Genomic DNA, 20,294 nt, shown 5'->3' with positions numbered 1-20,294 from the left:
AGAGCAATCAGGGTTCCCTGCCCTGTGGGAAGTCCTAAAACATTTTAAATATCATATTTTGTAGGTCTTTGAAATGTTTGAAGATTGCCTATCTATCTGAAATAATACCTCTGTATTACCTTGAAAACCTAGCTAACATGAAAATAAGTTTGATAGATATGGGTGATTATTGGCCTGCCTGTATTTATTATCTTGAATAGCTTAAAAGCTATTCGAAACTAAAACTTCATATTGCATAATTAAGCAAGCTGTATAGGTATAAGCTGTATAAGTAATATCTTAAGCAAAAATAGAAACATAATACAGTATAAGGATAATAACCTTATATTTGTATCAAAATGCAAAAAAAAGCCTTTAAAAAGAATAGAAACATATATACAATGTAACAAAATTAACTTTAAACTTGTATCATTATACCAAAATCCATTCCAGTACAAAATATCTAAGATTAATAGTTGTCTTTTTATTCTATATTCCAATTTGCCCTAAATATAACAAACATCCATAACCCGCCAAATAACCAAAGGCCATCCATACCCCCCAACTTTTGGGAATGTGGACGTTGTTTTCTCCAAACTGCTCCCTGCTGTCTGTGAACAAAGTATCTTTAGGACCTCTGATAAAATTTTGAGATAATGACCAAGTCTTAGGAGGACCAGTGGTAGCCTTTGTTGATAGATATCGCCTGTCAAGTTTAAGAAGGTCTTCCTTGATCTAAGTTTGTCCATCTTAACCTGGAATGAATCCATAGCCTCTTGTTTCCTGTGGAAACAAAAGCAAAACCACTTCCCTAAAGCCATGCATCTTTCATGTTCAATTTTGTAAATATATTTTTGACTTCTATCGTAAAGTTAAGGTATTTTTTTTTATTTATGTTGGTATTTTTTGTGAGTCTCTTTCAATCCCCCGTGTCTTAGCAGCTGTTATTTGCTTATCAACAAAAAAATTCAAAATCATCACAATAATATATAGGATCCAGATTCCCTGTGTTTGCCATCTTACATGGCTTTTTTCTTTTATATTAATCTTACTCTCTCTTTAAAGACTTTATTATTTTTTAAACTATTTCTTTCTGTAACTGTCTATACCCATATTTTTTTCTTAAGCCTATGCATATTGTAAAACACATTGGAACCTGTTTTAGAGGTTTTTCTGTCTGGACCTCTTTTTACTGTATCATTTAGCTTTTTTTTTTTTGTCTGTATGAGCAAAAGCTAAATCTACCACACAGCGCACAGCTTTGTACCAAGGCCTGTGTGAGACTGCAGAAACCTGTCCTGCTGCTTAGCTCATGGCAGCTGGCAGCTGGCTCCATCTTGCAGGCAGCTGTTGGGAGATACATCTCTGCAGTGCTGCTGGCATGGGACTGTGAGACTTGGAAGCTCAGTGTGGCTCCATTTCTCTGTGTTCAAACCCTTTAAAACTTTTCTCCGGTCTTATGTGGATCCATGTTGGACGCCATTTGTAAATGGAGGTTTCTCTCCCTCCAGCTAGTTCCCGAACAACACTCAGGCTTAATATTAATTATAATTGACTGATGTCTCAGGCTTATAACTAGCTAACTCTTACATTTAAGTTATCCCATTTCTATTAATCTTACTATTCACACATGGCTGTGGCATTACCTCATTTTCTGCATGTCTTGCTTCCTTGATGGCTGACTGGTGTCTCCCAGACTCTGCCTTTCTTCTCCTGCTTGGATTTTCCACCTGCTCTTTCCTGCCTTGCCATAGGTCAAAGCAGCTTTATTTATCAACCAATGGAAGACAATACATATTCACAGCACACAGAAAGACCATTCTACAGCAGCTATTAAATATACTTGTTTAAAACTGTAAATTAAAAGCAAATATACTTGCTTAAAACCATAATAGGTACAATGTGATGTTCCAGCAAATGATATGGTACAGATGCCTGAATTTTTCAACAAAAGCATTGATTTACTTTAATTTGTTTCATTAGTAGCTTTATTTATTCTGTTTTATTGAGTATGAGTATTTTATCTGCATATAAGTATGTGTACCACATGTGTGCCTGGTGCTCATAGAAGTCAGAAGGTATTGAATCCCCTAAGACTGAAGTTACAGAGTGTTGTAAACCACCATGTGGGTGCTAAGTGTCAACCTGGGTCCTCTGCAAAAGCAACAAGTACTATTAACCACTGAGCCAACTTTCCAGACATGATTCGCTGTATTTGGATCCAAAATGTTTGGTTTCAGAAACTTGGAAAATTTTCAAATAGCTGACACTTTGACAATATTACTAGTAGTGCATTTGGTTGAGAATAGAATATAAAAATGGCAAAAGCTATCCAGCTCATTAAAATCTTATGGCAGTACTGGCACTATACCCAAACACCCAGGAGTCACATTTACCCTCAATGACATAATGGACTAGCAAAGTTGAAATGTCAAGGCAACTTAAAAAAAAAGAACATTTACAGTCGGCTTTCAGAAAGATCCAAATCAAGTAGGAATTTTTAAACATAAACTATTATAATTCGATGCTAAACCTATAATTATAATGTAATAAGTATGGTTGAAAATACAGAGATAGGACTGGAGAGATTGCTCAGCAGATAAGAACACATACTGTACTTCCAGAGGACCTAAGTTCAGTTTCCAGCACCCTTGAGAGGCAGCGCACAACCACCAATCCAGGAGATTAGAAGCCTCTGGCCTTCGTGGGTACCTGAGCTCATGTGCACATACCCAAATAGGTAGTCACATGCATGCACATACACAGGCACACACACTTAAAAATAAATACAAAATCTTTCTAAAATAAAATAGACACAAATTGGGATAATGGGAAAAGTTTCACTGGAGCAGTATATTTAATATGTTAGGGTCAATGACTTGCCTCTGAAGAACAAGCGTAAATTAATACTGTTTCTCAGCCAGCTCCATACCTTCTTCATTTTCCTCATTGAAACCCTTCTCCATTTTCTGCTTACAACTCTTCTCTTTCCTTGTGAATTTGACTATTAGAGCATATTATTAAACAACTTGTTAGCCTGCTAGTGTAACATGTAACATCCTAAATTAAAATATCAATGGAGAAGTGAAAGGTATTGCTTGCATCAGTGGATTGGCTATTTTTTATGTAAATCCAAATTTTGGTAATTGTTATAATAACCTTACTGATATTTTGCATCCTCTTAAATATTTCTATTTATTTTTTTTCATGTATCCTTTACTTTCTTTTTTAGACTGAATCAGGATATGGATCTGAGTCCAGCTTGCGTAGACATGGCTCAATGGTGTCACTGGTGTCTGGAGCAAGTGGTTATTCTGCTACATCCACGTCTTCATTCAAGGTTTGTGATTATGGTGCTTTAAGGCAATGCCATGTGAGTTTAGTATTGGATATTGTGGCACAACTTAAGTTATTATTTGTGTGTGTGTGCAGCAACAGGCAAATGGAACTCAGAGGACAGTTAGTAGGGTTGGTTTTGTCCTTTCACCACATGAGTCCCAGGAGTTAAACTCCAGTTGTCAGGCTTGGCAGTAGGTTCCTTTATCCTCTGAGCCATCTGACCAGCCCTTAATAGATTTTTAAAAGAAGTTTTTCACAATGTAATTTACTTGAAGTTGTTATAAAATAAGTTCTTAAGGGATGAAATCATGGTATACATAAGTATAAAATGAACATGTGAGATGTTATCATTCATTAATTAGGTAAGGTACCATTTTATAGATTGGTTCAAAGGAGCATCTGGAAAATATTAAAATGATTTGCTGATATAAAACTGACCAACATCTGTAGATGTGGCTTAATGGTAGAGCACTTGGCTAACATGCAAAATCACCAGCACTGCAAAAATAATCAATGCTTCTACACAAATCAAAGTTTATTTGTGTCTGTTGAGAAAAATCACATCACACTATTTGATTTTCTAGTAAAAGACTTGTAAAATAACTCATATGCAATGAAAAGGAATAACTTGTGCAGTCTTATATCTTCCCTTCGGGGTTCCCTTGGCAACACTCATCAATACTACTAAACTGCGTAATAATGCATTTGCCCATTTCAAAGTCTGTGTTTCTTCACAGTGTTTAATAGGAAAATGTTATGTTATGTGAAGAGATTATCAGTATTGACTTCTATGGGTTTGTCAGGGTCAGACAACTAGTTAAGTCCTCTTCAAGCCTGTACCTACGAATATTACTTTGGAACTCACAGCTCTAATTATTCTATTCCCTCAATGATAGCATACTAGCCTAAAAAGGTGACTAAGTATCATAGAGCCAACAGTTCAGGTTCATTTTACATGATTCATACACCTTCCTTCTCCTTTGTGTTTTGCAGAAAGGACACAGTTTACGTGAAAAACTGGCTGAAATGGAAACCTTTAGAGATATCTTATGTCGACAAGTTGATACTCTCCAGAAGTACTTTGATGTGTGTGCTGATGCTGTCTCCAAGGATGAACTTCAAAGGGATAAAGGTTCATTAAGCTATTGCCACTGTTTTTACTTGGAGAATGAATGGATTTAAAGCCTCTAGATTGGGGGGGGGGGCTATTTATTTGTATTTATTTATTTATTTTGGATATTTTGAAGACAGGATTTCTTTGTATTATAGCCTTTGCTATCCTGGAACTCACTCTGTAGACCAGGCTGACCTCAAAACTCATAGAGATCCTCCTGCCTCTGCCTCTGCCTCCCAAGTACTGGGATTAAAGGTGTGTATGCACCATCCAGTTCAATTAGCTTTCAATTTGAGGCTTAAAGTTGTTTCCCCTTTGTTAGTGCTGAAGATAATGTTGATGTCAACACTTGTTCAGTTGTTCTTAATTTGTTCTGAAGGTGAACATGACCGTTCCAGCATATTAGCACCTATCACTAAATTCACTACTAGAAGTGCATTGCTGGTCATGGCTAAATTTCTTGGCCTTATGAAATGTGTTGGACTTCAAATTCTTTTTGTCTTCTGTTTGTTTTGTTTTTGTTTCCTTTCTCTGCCTTTCGTACTAAAATTTTTTATAGTTTTATTTTTTTCCTTTGTTCATGCTTTAACTCTTTTACTTTGATGGCTACTTTTAAGATTTATGGTTTCCATATGTAACTTACCACACGTCTGCCTTCAAAGTAATACCATAAGAGCAATTCGTGTATAATAGCCAAAGTTTCCAGTAGTGTATTTCCATTTTGCCCCACTACTGAGGCAAGACTTTTTGAATTTTCTAGTCAGCCCCTGTAAACTGTGAGGCTTTCCATTTTGCACTGTGGGAACAAGTAACTTTCCTTACCCTCCAACATAAGGTCGGGTACTGCTCCCTGGAATCTTTCAGAAGGCTTGTCCCTGCTGTCAGAAGTCCCCTCATTTGCAGGGACTCTCATACTCTGGTTCCCAGCAGTGTCTTTGTGTAGTCCTCTTTGTTTCTCATCTCCTTCTGAAAGCCTTCCTCTGTGTTGTCTGAGCTGCTGCTCATCACAGCAGTCTACACAGGCAGCTGGAGCAGTCATGGAGCGGATAGCCTTTGCTTCCAACCCTTGGGATCACTCCTTGATTGTTATCTATGACAGGTGTCCTCCATTGTCTCTTAAGTTCTTCCTACTTTTTAGGACTTATGGCAAAGAATAAATTCAGTCCCTGTTATTTATCGTAACCAGGAGCAGAAATCTTGTCCATTAGCTCAGCGAGGGACCCTGTTTCAGAAAGTGATTAAGGAAGATATGACATCGACCTCTGGCCTCCTCAAGCACACAGGCTCAGTAGTAGAGTACTGGCCTAGCATGAATGAGACCTTAGGTTCAATCCCTATGGGAAAAAATGTGGTGGAGGGAAGATAATAATAACTTCAAGGCTATTTGATTTAGGCAAAATTAAATAATTTTTGAAGATAGGACTTTATGTTCCTGGACAAGGTGAATAACAGGGACTAAATTTATTCTCTACCATAAATCTTTAAATGTGGGCAAAGTCTGTGAGATGATGGACAGTGTTTATCAATAGAAGACAGCACACACATAGGCATATGCACATTGACTGTATCACAGACACTGAAGAATTCTTTCAAAGATCTTATTCTGGAGATAAGAAGTCACTGTTAGCAAGAGCAACTTTTATTTTCATTGATTTTATATATATAAATAGATAGACAGACAGACATAAAATTAGGCTTAAAAAAAACAAAACGTTGAAGTCCCTATTTGGTGCTGGTAAGCAATTAGGCAGAAAATATTAAACTTAAGAAACATTGTGATTTTATCTAAAATCGGGTTCCCATCAGTAATTTGAAAAATTACTATTTAACAAGGATACACGTTGAGAGTAATCTTTTTAAAAAAATACTTCCAGATGATTGTAATGTTAATTAGTATGGTAAAAGACTAAAGATAGGGGAAAAACCTGATATAAATCATTCTAGTAATCTGACAGTGAATGAGCATCTGGATCAAGGAAATGTCATTATGATTAGTTCTTCTATTGTTTTTATTGTATTTACCATGCAGTCTTTTTAGATATTTGACAGTAATTATGTTATAATTTTATAATAGACTTACCATGTATATATAAGTGTTAACTATTCCAAAAGTTGAAAGTACCAGAGATTGAATGGCTTGAATGAGTTTTATTTTCTCACAGTTGTGAAAGTAAAGTGTTGGCAGTGTTGACTACTCCCAAGGGTGATGAATTAAAAGTCCCATTTAAGGATTCTTGCTGGCCATAAAGCACTGTCTCCTTGGTATCTCATCATCTCTGCACATGTATGCTTCCAGAGAACCTCTTATGATGACACCAGTAGGTTAGGCTCACCCTGATGACCTCATGCTTTCTTAATTGCTCTGTTGTGTAATTTTAGTCTTTTGGTTTTTTGGGGGGCTCACCACCCAGCTCCCAAATAAATCACACACACGAAGGCTTATTCTTAGTTATGAATTCCCAGCCTTAGCTTGGCTTGTTTCTAGCCAGCTTTCTTTTGTTATCCTGACTACCTTTTTCCCTTGGGCTTTTATCTTCCTCTATTTCTGTATACCTTTCTTTACTTCTTTCTCTGTGGCTTGCTGTAAGCCTGGCCCCTGACGTCCTTCTCTTCTTGTTCTCTTGCTCCTCTTTCTTTTCCAGATTTCTCCTTTTATTTATACCCTCTGCTTGCCAGCCCCACCTATCTTTGCTCCTGCCTCACTGTTGGTATTCATTTCTTTCAATAGGACGATCAGGTGTTTTAGACAGGCACAGTAACACAGCTTCACAGAGTTAAACCAATGTAGTGTAGACAAAAGTTACACACCTGAGAATAATATTCCCCAACATGCCCCAGTCACATTGTGAGGTAATGGCAGCAGACTTCAATAAAGAAATGGCAGTAGTTGGAGAGAAATATTTAATTCACCTGTATCTTAGAAATATTTGGGTACCGAAAAAGTTGCTCAAATGTCATATAGATGATCTTAAGAAAAAGTAATTCACCATACTGTCATGAACCCAACATATTAGAAACAAATGGAAACTTTCTGTCTTTCCACAATATCATCATTTAATTTCATAAGCCACATTACTTCTAATTCATCTGATATCATTGATGATATCAATCATCAATCACTCTAGTGGTTGGAGGACCTGGGAGAAAGGAGCCGATAAATGAGATAGACTAAAGTCTCGTGAAACTTTATTAGAGCTCCAGACAGTTTATACTGTGAGAGTTAAGAGAGGTCACTTAAGTAATGTTCTCATGAATTCAAGCTGTAGATAGTCACAAAGACAAGCCACATGTATTGACGTATATAAAGGATAGTTTAACCACTTAATTGAAAACATCAGCAAGCAATAATGAGTAATCTGAAGTAAACTCACTATCTACTACACCTGAGAGAAGCATGAAACCATCTTCTGAGAACAATTCTGTGTTTGAAATTTTTTAAGAAGCTGAGGTCACATGACTTTTGTCTTGCTACTTGAAGTTTTCTCACAGGCCCTCAGAATTCTCACATGACTCCATTCATGGACCTTGCTCCGACAGTGGCCATTGGCAATCACAAGTTTAATTTCAATCTTAATTGCTAATATTTTCTCAGATCACAGACTCAACATATATGCATGTATGTGTATATATTTATGTATTTAGGTTCAGAATAGCTACAGAAAGCATAAAATATCTCTGAATTCAAAGGTACCTTATTAAAGGTAAAAACAGAGAGCTGTTATAGATGTAAAGAAAGGCACTGTAAGTAAAGTAGTTAGATAAAATACTAAGGAACCCAGTTGGAAAACTACTGAAAGCCCTCAGCACTAAGCTATAGGGCTGACCTGTAGAATAGCAATATTTGTATAGGTGCAGGATTGAGTTAAAGGACCAGTTCTATGTGGTTTGGTCTGGACAAAAGCAAAGAGTTTAAGTAGGCTACTATCCATTAGTGCTGAACAGAAGTCTCTTTTATCTTTGGTTAACCCATTTCTATTTTTTTTATATTCTATTACGAGACTCGTGGCCTACCAACAAGGTTCTAGTTGGCAGCTTGCCTCTTTCTCTTCTGGCAGCTCTATGGCATCTCCTTGACTCTGCCTGCTTTCTCCGAGCATTCAGTTTAATTTTCCTTGTCTAGCTCTGTTCCCCTATAGAGATGTGAAAAGACCCTGACAAATGAAGTAAGGATCTTAAAAGGTCATCATCATAACATTTGCCAGAGAACTAATTTAAGAATAGTCATATTGTGACTTCAGTAGCTAGCATAAATGACTGTTCTCCGAGAGCAAAGGTGCAAGGTAAATTAATATAAAGAAATAGTACCAGATTTCATTTATTTGGTAACATACTTGTCTAAAGCCAATGTAAAACCTACAAACTTTAGTAGGATTTTTCTTCTCAAATTAACACCTTCTATGAAGAGCAGTTTTGCAACAGTATACCATATTAATGGATTTCTTAGAATTTACCATATTTATAAATTATCAATGAGCAGGTAAAGATTAATCGAACCTGAGAACATATTTAATCTTGGCACAAAAGTATGTGGAAAACTTAGGATAAAAATGAAAAAAGTTCAATAATGATATTCAGCTGCATAAAAATCAATACACAATGTTACTCAATAGTAATGACTTGTGATTTGAAAATTTCTGTAGCAAAAATTCCATGTGTGAATAAAGTATTTTTCATTCTGATTCTTACTCCTTGTCAAGAAAGGCTAAAGCAGTCTCTTTCTATGAGATAGCTTCCTGTAGTAAAGAAACAGAAAATGTGTAAGATAATACTTTAGAAAGGATTCCTTCTGTAGAAAAGTCCTCAAAAGATAATACAGGGCAAATATCCCTGTCCACAGAGCTTGTTACCAGGGCAGGGGAGATGGCTTGCAGTTGATAATGTGCTTGCTTCATAAGCACGAAGGCCTGAGTTTGGCTCAACAACCATGTGAAATAGCCAAGCCAGACAGATTCAGGTACACACAGAGGTAGGTGTGTGTTGTGTGTGTGTGTCCCTAATCCATAGAGGGCAGAGACAGATGGATCTGTTTAACGCAGTGACTAGCCAGTCCAACTAATCTGAGTGGGTGCATGGTTCACCGAGAAACCCTGTCTGAAAAGAAAAGGGAGAAATCAATAGTAAAAGATATCTGGCATTGATGTCATCTGCTCTTTACATGCATACTAGCATGTACATATGCACATGTGTGTGCTTGCTCACACACACACACACTAAAATGCTTGATATCAGAAGTATTTGGGGCTTATTTTAAATTGTAAAATATATGTTCTATAGACATAGTGAGATGTCTTTGGAAGAGAACCCTAGACTGAGCAGAAAATTTATGTTATATTTATACTTTACACATATAATGTGAAGATAATTTTTTAATATTTTTAGGATACATGGGGGATACATAGGAACTTTCAGCTTGTTGCATCTTGTCAAGTATTCATATTAAAAATGTAAAACAAAGAGGTCATAACAAAGGATAGAGTAGGGGGATCATAGGTCCACTGTTGATCCTGTCTCAAAATTAAGGGCTGTTAAAAACCTTGATGAAAGAACGGGGAGACAGAGGAGAGAGAAGGAGGACTGAAAGAAGAGGGAAACGGGAAGCAGTGGTCAGGATGTAAATATTATTTTTTATTAATTGGATAAAAAAAGGCTTGATGAAAGGCAAAGTAGTTGAGAGCTGAGGTTCCAAAAATAAGTGTTATAAACAGAATGCATATAACAAAATCAGAACATACTGGGCAGAAGAAAAGGGAATAGTGTACATTAAAAAAAAAAAAGAGGAGCCAGTCATGGTGGTACACATCTTTAATCTTAGCACTCGGAGATGGGGCTGGGGCCAGAAGCAGGCAGATCATAAAAAGAAGAATCATACGTTGTTTTCAAGTTTTAATTGTTTGGAATTGGAAAAATTAAAAGGGATATTCAGGAGCACGTCCACATTGAAATAAATGAAAATTGACATCACATCTACAAGTATTATTTTCCTGTATATACAAAAATAGTGGATTGGAGAATTTCCAGAAGATAAAAAAGGTATCGCTCACTTTACAGCTGTCAGTTCTTCTATGCCTCTTCAAATTTTTATTTTGTTTATATCTGTATATGTGTAGATAGGTATGTGGCCATGCATGCGCCATGCATCCCTATGTTGAAATTAGAGGACAGCTCAGGGGAGTTGATTATTGACTTCTACCATATTGGTTCTTAGGGTTGAACTCTGTCAGGCATGGTGGCAAGTGCTTTTGTCTTGCTAGACCCTTCTAGAACAATTAAAGTGTCATAAAATTGACCATATTAAAGGTAGAAAGAGCCTTTAGTTAGGGCATCTACTGCTGTTTAGGGACACCATGACAACAACTCTAGGAAAGGAAAGCATTTAATGAGGTGGCCGCCTACAGTGCCAGAGGTTGAGTCCATTGTTATCATGGCAGGACATACAATGTGCAGGAGACATGGTTCTGGAAAAGGAGCTGAGACCATGGCAGGGAATCAGAAGTGGTCTGAGACAGTGGCTGGTATCTTGGTATCTTGAGCATATATGAGGCCTCCAAGTCTACCTCGACAGTGACATAGTTCCTCCAACAAGACCACAGCTATTCCACAAGGCCACACCTCCTAATAGTGTCACTCCCTTTGGGGGCCATTTTCTTTCAAACTACAAAGACTATAAAGGGTAGTAGCTCAATAACCATCTATTCCACAGATGACAATACATTTTTTTTTGGCATATTCTTGTATTCTTTATTTTTTTTTTAATTTATTAAAGATTTCTGTCTCTTCCCCACCTCCGCCTCCCCTTTCCCTCCCCTTCCCTCAATCAAGTCCCCCTCCCTCGTCAGCCCAAAGAGCAATCAGGGTTCTCTGCCCTGTGGGAAGTCCAAGGACCACCCTCCTCCATCCAGGGACAATACATTTTTAAAGTAATATATTTAATATCATTCCACAGCATATTTATTAAGCATGTCTTCATAAGCCAGTGAAAACACAAAAAATGAGTAAGAGCTTTTGCTCATTTGAAGATCAGAATAAACCAATTTTCACTGTAATATTTTAAAATATTTTTTAGTGGTAGAAGATGATGAAGATGACTTCCCTACAACTCGTTCTGATGGAGACTTTTTGCACAATACCAATGGTAATAAGGAAAAATGTAAGTAATACCTTTTCTTCCTCGATCAGATGGAATATATTTTGTGAGATTATGTTGTGTGATGTTTTACTCTGTTGGTTTTTGGGGAGTTTACCACCCAGCTCACAAATAAATCACACACAGAGGCTTATTCTTCATAATAGTTAGGAATTGTAGCGAGGAGGTGAGCAGGCCTGCTTTTTGTCCCACCCGGGTCCCGCACTGCTAGCTTTACACCCAAAATAATTACACGGAAACTGTATTCATTTAAACACTGCCTGGCCCATTTTTAATAGTTGCAGTCAAAGCTAAGAGAGAATTTATTTGATTAAAGAGAAATTACAGGAGCACATGTAGATCCAGATGTTAACTGCATTCTGATCATATTACCTTCCAAGTAATCCCCTACAGGAATTTTATTTGTTTTGTTTTTGTTTTGTTTTTCGAGACAGGGTTTCTCTGTGGTTTTGGAGCCTATCCTGGAACTGGCTCTTATAGACCAGGCTGGTCTCGAACTCATGGAGATCCGCCTCCCAAGTGCTGGGATTAAAGGCATGCGCCAACACCGCCCGCTCCCCTACAGGAATTTTAATGCAGAGGGAATATATTGTCTTAGAATGGATCTTTTTTATTATTAAATTAATTTATTATGCATTCAGATCATAGTTTCTCCTTCTACCTCTCCTCCCAGTCCCTCTACCCCACATCCCATCCACTCCTCTGTTTCATTTCAGAAAAGGGCAGGCCTGTCATGGATATCCACAAAACATGACATATAACACATCCCCTTATATGAGAACTGGGCAAGGCAAAACATTATGAGGAATAGGGGACCTTTTCTTTAGAGAGAAGTGAAAACTCCTAGGTTTGGGACTACTGTATTAAGGAATACAGCCAAAGGTAATTGTATTGTGCTATCAAGAAAGTAATTAATGAAGCTGGCAAGACGACTCCTGTCTTGGTTAAGGTTTCTATTGCTTCCATGAAACACCAAGTTGGGAAGGAAAGGGCTTATGTAGCTTAGCACCTCCACTATTCATCATGAAAGGAAGTCAGGAAAGGAACTCAAACAGGGCAGGAACCCAGTGCCAGGAGCTGATGCAAAAGCCAAGGAGGCCATTGCTCTTTGGGCTGATGAGGGAGGGGGACTTGACAGGGGAGGGGAGGGAAATGGGAGGCGGTGGCGGGGAGGAGGCAGAAATCTTTAATAAATAATTAATAAATTAAAAATAAATAAGAAATTTAAAAAACAAAATAAAAAATAAATATTCACACACACACACACACAAAGCCAAGGAGGGATGCTGCTTAATGGCTTCTCTACGTAGCTTACTCAACTTGCTTCCTTCCTCCCTCCCTCCCCCCTCCTCCTCTCTTTCTCTCTTTAATGCATTAGTGTCTGTGCGAGGGTGTCAAATCCTTTGGAACTGAAGTTACAGACAGTTGTGAACTGCCATGTGGGTGCTGGGAATTGAATCAGGGCCCTCTAGATGAGCAATCAGTGTTCTTAACCGCTGAGCCATCTCTCCAGTACCTAGCCCACTTTCTTATAGAACCCAGGACCACCACTAGCTCATGAATGGCACCCACAATGGTCTGAGCCCTATTGACCACCCTACAGATCAGACCTTACAGGTCTGCCTATGGAGGTATTATTTCTGAATTGAGAGTCCTGCTTTTCAGGAACTTTAGCTTGCGCCATAAAACTATCCAGCAAGGCTCCCTCAGTAAAGTTCTTGCTGCATAAGCATGAGGATTTGTTTGATCCTTAGCATCAATCTAAAAGAGCAAGGCACAGCGTCTGCACCTATAATTCCAGCACTGGGAAGGCAGACAGAGAAGGTTCTCTGTGGCATGTTGGTTACTTAATGTGGTTCAACCACATCAGTGAGTTCTAGGTTCAGTGGGAGACCTTACCTCAAAAAATAAGGTAAAAAGCAACTGAGTGAACCAGCCAACATTGAACTCTGGCCTACACATGCATATCTAAATGTACTGCATACATCACACACACACAAACATATGTACACACATACAAACAAGTGACTAAAATTATATGTGGTGACTATTGAACTCTGACTATGTACCAAACTATTTGCTTGATAAATTTAAATACTGAAAGATACAACTCTTGCCCCTTTCTTGTACCTGTTCCCAAAACACCATCTAACAGATGTAGTTTCCTGACATAAAATTGGAAGACAGCTCTTAGAGAACTGAATAGCCATTAGAGAAAACACCTGTAAGGAGAGCTGTGCGGATGCCACCATCAGGAAGCTGACTCCAGATCACGCTTCAACCCAACTAGTTGAAAGGCTTGCTCGCTTCTTTAGTGTCTCTCTGTAGATCAGGTCTAGATACATTTGAGAAAGACTCCTACCTAAAAGACAGTGACAAGCACACACAAACTAGATAAACTCAGAGAAAGCAGGGAATTATAATTAATGTCTTCAGTAAGAAAACAAAAATCATCCAAACTTTAGTCTGTTTGCAGATGCTACTACATCTACAAACAAAGAATTTTTAGTTTGATCTATACAAAGAAAATTCTAGGGTTTGGGAGTATAGCTCAGGGGCGGAGCTTGTCTAGTATGCACAAGGCCCTGAACTTTAGCCCCACATAACAAAAAGAAAAGCTTTTAAAGAAATTCAAACAAGTCTATTTAGAACTATAAATGAAGGAACAAGTTTGCAAGGTGTAAGACCAATGTATAAAATAGCAGTTATATTTGTACATGCTATGAACAATCTGAAAATTGTGTGCATTCATGTGTGTACATATACATGACAGACTCCCCTAAAAGGCCAGAAGTGGGCATTGAATCCCATGGATCTAGACTTATAGGCAATTATGAATACTAAGAACTGAATGAACTCAGCCTCTGAAAGAACAAGAAGTTCTCTTAACTGCCACACCATCTTTCCTGTTCTATTAGTTTTTGAGTCTGGATCTTACTATATAGCCTTATCTTACTAAAGCCTTGACTTGACAATAGTCTTTTATCCTGTCACTTGTATTATTTTTAATAAAGCTCTGATTGGCCAGTAGCCAGGCAGGAAGTATAGATGGGGTGACCAGGCAGGAAGTAGAGGTAGGGCAACGAGAATTCTGGGAAGAGGGAAGTTTCAGTCTGCAGTCAATGACCCAGATGCAGAGGATGCAAGATGTGACTGCCTCACCAAAAAAGGTGCTAAGCCATGTGGCTAACACAGACAAGAATTATGGGCTAAAATAAGTTATAAGAGTTCATAAGAAGTCTGAGTACTAGGCCAATCAGTTTATAATTAATGTAGACCTTTATGTGATTTCTTTGGGACTTAACGACTGCGGGAACTGGGCAGGACAGAAACCTCTGTCAACAGAATGGTGCACAACATGGGCAACTGAATCCACATAAAACCTGAAAGAGCTTGGAAAGACACAAAATAACAGTGTTAAGTATGGCTTCTTGATAGTAGCACTTTCTCAAGTGGGCTCTGCTTGCTAGAGGCAAGCGCTCTCATTTAACAGAGGCTTCCTGACTCAGCTATAGCTGCAAAACTTTGCAGTTCTTTTAAAAGGTCCTGCCATGAAACACTAAATGGTGTTGATGAAAAGCTGACTACACACTTTTTGGTAGCGGCAGGGACCTTGAAACGCCATAGACTCTGACTTGGAATTCACTAAGTAGAACAGACTGAGCCAAACTCTGCTTCCTGAGTACGGGGATTAAAAGTGGGTGTGTGTACCTCCACACCTAGCAGGAATCTTATTTTTGTTTGCTTAAGAGATGGCAGTGATTAGCTTTGTAGCCCAAACTGGCCTTGAACTTAGTAATACTACCATTTTAGCCCTTGAGTGCTAGAATTATAGGCATGAGCCACCATGCCTAGCACGTGGATAAATCTTGAAAATGTGTTAAATAAAACTTTGTCACAATACTGCTTTTATGCTTGTTATATGAAACATCCAAGCAATATTTTGGAGGCAGAAAATAGGCCGACAGTTGCTCACATCCAAGGATTTAAGGAAAGTGGGAAGTGATTTCTAGTAGACTAGATAGTTGTAGAATTTTATTTTGCTGCTGCTGATTTATACTGAATATACTGAAAACAACTGAATTTTATGAGTGAAATTTGTGGGAAGTTTATCTCAATAAAACCATGTTTTAAAGAACTAAATATGGCTGGAGGTAAAGCTCAGTGGCAGAGACCTTGCCTACATACACAGTCCAGGTGACATCCAGCAGGGCCAAAATAAATGAATATGGTTGTATCTTCCAGTAGTTAAGTGAACTCCTAGACTTTCTTGCTTGGTTTATGTAATTTAAGATTTCTAGTTGAAACATATGTGTTGATTTCTTCTTATTGCTGAGTGATGTTCCACTGTATGGGTACACTACAATTTGCGTATCCATTTATGAATGGATTGTTTGTTTTGAATTGAGTTGTTTATTTTGGGGGAATACTATAAATCTACTGTGACAATTCATACAAAGGCCTTTATGGGCATATATTTCATTTTTCTTATTCTGTAAGTGCCTTTGTACAGAATCTCAAAATTAAACTTTTAAAATGTGCAAGGCACTTCTTGTGGTTTTAATTTACATTTCTGTGGGAACTAAGCATCTTCTAATGTGCTTACTTGCAATCTCTTTTTTGGTGAAATGTATTCACATCCTTTGTTTTTTCCTTTACCCACCCCCCACACCCCACCCCACCCCCTACACCCCACCCCACCCAGTGTTGGGTCATCAAACCCAAAGCTTTGTTCGTAGAGCTACATTCCATTCTTAGCCCCCAGTGTAAGGTATCTTAACATAAAGTCCCCCTAAGTTTAAACATGTCTGAATGTCATTGTATCACTCCTCCTCCTACTGGACTCACTGAGTACATACAGCGAATGAGTTCAGGAAATAGAATCTAGGAAATGCCTTGGAGCTCTGCTCCCAGCACGGTAGGGTTTTTAATGATGGTCTGCAGGAGGACAGGGACAGTCCAAACCTTGATCTGATTTGCTAGTTTTATAAATACCTGCTAATCTTAAATGTGGTGAAATCATTTCATTTGAATGATTTTTCAGTGAATAACTTTCTTTTTCAGTATTTCCACATATAACCCCAAAAGGAATTAATGGTATAGACTTTAAAGGGGAAGCAATAACTTTTAAAGCAACTACTGCTGGAATCCTTGCCACACTTTCTCATTGTATTGAATTAATGGTAAAACGGGAAGAGAGCTGGCAAAAAAGACATGATAAGGTAAGACTATAATTTTTCCTCATTTTAAAAATAATATTTTAAACTCTGTGTTTATTGAATTTCTGAGGGGAAGGACCTCTGGATGGATAGACGTATCGGAGCTTTTATTTTGCCACTTAATCAGAATCCTCAACTCAGTATTTACCAATGATTTACTCAGTTATTGTACATGTTCTCTTGATTATATTTAAGGTAAAAATTCTTTAAATATTATTTATGATAATTTGGTATAGATGTGCATTTTCCATTACTCTCTTTTACTGAATAAAGTTTGAGTCTGTATTTAAGTTATAATGAACTAACTTGAGCACTGATTTATAAAGTTAAATATTTACTTGTTACATTCATAGCCATTATGTTTTCCCTGGTCACTGATATCACTTAACATACATTATATTGTTCAAATATTTGGCCAATGCTCCTTTTTCCCACCTTTATTTAATCAGCAACATTGATAATAATGTTATAACATGAATTTCTAGCTTTTAATGTGAACTATGGCTCACTGAATTTTCTTTGTGGGAAACTTCTGTTTAAAATATAACATTTGTAAAATAGCCAAATGCTAAAATTAAAACACACCTTAGAAAATCTAGTTCTGTCTCAACACCATCATTTTTCAGAAATCAAAGACTTGTCCAAAGGTGCTAAGAAGCAAAGCTAAAGCAGATTTTCTTGCTCTGGGTATATCTGCTCTGGATTGCAGGCTAACCATCAGTCAGAGTCACTTTCATTAGAAACTGTTACTGCTTACAGTGTGTGAAGGCCTTTCAGTTTGAGCTGGAAACCAAGAAAAGCAGCAACGGTTGTTGTAAGACCACTGTGATTCAGGATAGAAACAGCACTGTGTATTTAAAACAGTCTTGGCTTTAGAAAAGAAGAGAGCTGTTCAGAGTTCTCAAGCACCAGGGAGAGGGAGCCGTAGTAACTAGCAGTGTGCAAACCTTTACCTGATACACATGTTCCAAAACTCCCAGTGGATGTAAAATCACAAATAGTATCAAACTCTTTATGCACTATCTTTTCCTACAGACTCATGCCTATGATAAAGTTTAATTTATAAATTAGGCACAATAAAAGTAATGAAGTCAGTTAATTCAAGGAAGTTGTTTATCACTAAATATCATTTATATAATTCATAAAATCAAGAAAAAAGGCACAATATCAATGTGATTTCATTGATGGTGTTTCATTCGAAATTGTTTTCATGTCTTCTGTAAGCTAGGAATAGAGAAATAATAAACAGGAAACACTCCCTAAAGAAACTTATACTCTATAGTGCACATTAGATACGTGATGATAATAACAGCTATATAATAAAATTATTTTATATTTTTTAAACTTAAAATGTTCATTCAAGTATTCTTTAACCAAAATATTATTTATACGTGATCATTTTATGGTTATCTATAATAACAATTCCTTCTTTAGAAATGTACTTAATTTCTAGCCAGTCGTACTCAGGAAGACTAAAATTTCAAGGTTAAATAATTTAGTTAATATTACTAAGAAAAAAATTGTGTTTATTGACGATAAGGCATACTAGCTTCAATTTGGATATGATACTTGTAACTAGATTTGTGTGTGTTTGTGCACGCACGTGTGTGTGTTTAATTTACCCATTAAATTAGCCCAACTGTCTAAACTTGAAAATACTTGAAGTGATACAGTGAAGGGTATGTCTTGACTAGGCTTCAGTATTACATCAGATTTGATCCACTGACCCATGTTGTGGCAGGAAGGTTCTGTTTGGGCCAGCCTTGAAGTTTTTAACTTGAATCTTTAACACTGTTGGCTCTATCTATAAAATGGAAGAGTTAAAATAAGTCATCAGTCTTTTTCAGTCCTAAAGTACAGTTTTAACCAGCAATAAGAATAAGAAATCATTTTTAAAATTTAGTGTTGACTGCTATTGTCTATTGAAAATTGAATTCTTTTATTTCTGACATTCAATACTTGTTTTTTTCCCCCTCACAACAATAAATAATGGTGTTGTGGTGGGGAGGAGTACAGGAATTTGCAGCCTCCATTTCTCTGGTGCTTATTTATCTTGTTTTAAGTTTGAACACTTTAACATTTCTTAACCACTCAGTACTTAATGTGCATAGAGGTGATATTAACATTGATTCAGATAGTAGCCTCCATGCAGTGTGTATCCTACCAGAAAGTGTTCCTAGGCAGAGAAACATTTGTATTTTTCACAGAAGTAGTTATTTTTTGGTCAATTACACAGAAAGTCACCGCCAAGTCTTTTTATGATATTTAAAATGCTCACTAAATCAGTTACTTTCTCTCCCTCTCCTACCTACTTAGGATTCGGAGAAGAGGAGACGATTAGAAGAAGCATACAAGAACGCGATGGCAGAACTTAAGAAAAAACCCCGTTTTGGAGGACCAGATTATGAAGTACGGACTTAGATTGGGGGGGGGGGGGCACATCTATCACAAAAGTGACCTTTAGTACTTTTATAACCTTTAGGTGTTCTATATATGTAATTTTTTCTCAGGATTAACTTAATGATATATATAAATGCCAAGCTTTTTATAAAAAAAGATTTTTTTTGCCATCTCCAAAGCTTTAGACATATCTTGTTGAGTCAGACATCATGGCTTTTGTCACCATGAGCTACAAAACTAGAGTAAGAGTCTGTCTAAAAATCCTTATGGATTATTGATTTATCATATGAAATTTTAAGCTTCCTTATAATGAATCTTCCTTCTGCTAGTCTTAGCAAATAATTATTTATACTTAATGGTTTCTTCTAAATATATTTAATACAAGGCCGGGCGATGGTGGCGCATGCCTTTAATCCCAGCACTTGGGAGGCAGAGGCAGGCGGATCTCTGTGAATTCGAGACCAGCCTGGTCTACAGAGCTAGTTCCAGGACAGGCTCCAAAGCCACAGAGAAACCCTGTCTTGAAAAACCAATAAATAAATAAATAAATATATTTAATACATCCTGGATTTTTTTTATATTGTTTTGAGACAGTGCCTGTTATAGCCCAGGCTGGTTTGTCCCCTGCCTCTGCCTCTAGGATTAAGCTATGTACCACCATACCCAATACAGCTGATTTATTTTAATTATGATAGGACATGGGAATCTACATTCCAATATCATTTGTTGAAGTCTTTTTTTATTATTTAAAGATTTGTTTCATTGTATTTTTTATGTGCAGAACCATTTTGATTGTATTTATGCATGTTCTCCGCACACATGCCCGGTGCCCCTGAGTTCTTAAGAGGACATCAGATTCCCTGAAACTGGAGTTTCATTTGGTTATAAGCCACAATGTGGATGCTGGGGACTGAACCTGGGTCCTTTGTAAGAATAGCAAGTGCTCTAAACAGTGAACCCATCTGCTGACTATTTTTATTCCATCTTGTTTAAAGTACACCTTCCTTTTTTTTTTCTTAGTGGCAAATAATGAACCAGCTTGGTGACATGAAATCCGAGTACTGAGAGTTAATAGCATGATGATCAGAAGTCTAAGGCC

At 37.3% G+C, this 20,294-nt stretch overlaps 1 protein-coding gene across 3 annotated transcripts in view; it reads left to right on the top strand.

Moving 5' to 3' along the window:
- The window catches only part of Cert1 (ceramide transporter 1), a 107,273-nt gene that overhangs the window by 63,510 nt on the left and 23,469 nt on the right, over positions 1 to 20,294 (top strand). For all 3 annotated transcript variants that reach the window (XM_050153752.1, XM_050153753.1, XM_050153751.1), the window contains exons 4-8: positions 3,212 to 3,319; positions 4,312 to 4,450; positions 11,496 to 11,579; positions 16,641 to 16,798; positions 19,112 to 19,204. In XM_050153752.1, coding sequence (XP_050009709.1) covers positions 3,212 to 3,319; positions 4,312 to 4,450; positions 11,496 to 11,579; positions 16,641 to 16,798; positions 19,112 to 19,204 — 582 coding nt within the window. The remainder of the gene's footprint in view (positions 1 to 3,211; positions 3,320 to 4,311; positions 4,451 to 11,495; positions 11,580 to 16,640; positions 16,799 to 19,111; positions 19,205 to 20,294) is intronic.

This window comes from Alexandromys fortis, unplaced genomic scaffold, assembly GCF_014885135.2.
Source record: "Alexandromys fortis isolate MF-2015 unplaced genomic scaffold, M_Fortis_MF-2015_v1.1 scaffold_79, whole genome shotgun sequence".
Lineage (NCBI taxonomy): Eukaryota > Metazoa > Chordata > Mammalia > Rodentia > Cricetidae > Alexandromys > Alexandromys fortis.
The sequence above is the reverse complement of the archived record's forward strand: the minus strand, read 5'-3'. Positions and strand labels throughout refer to the sequence as shown.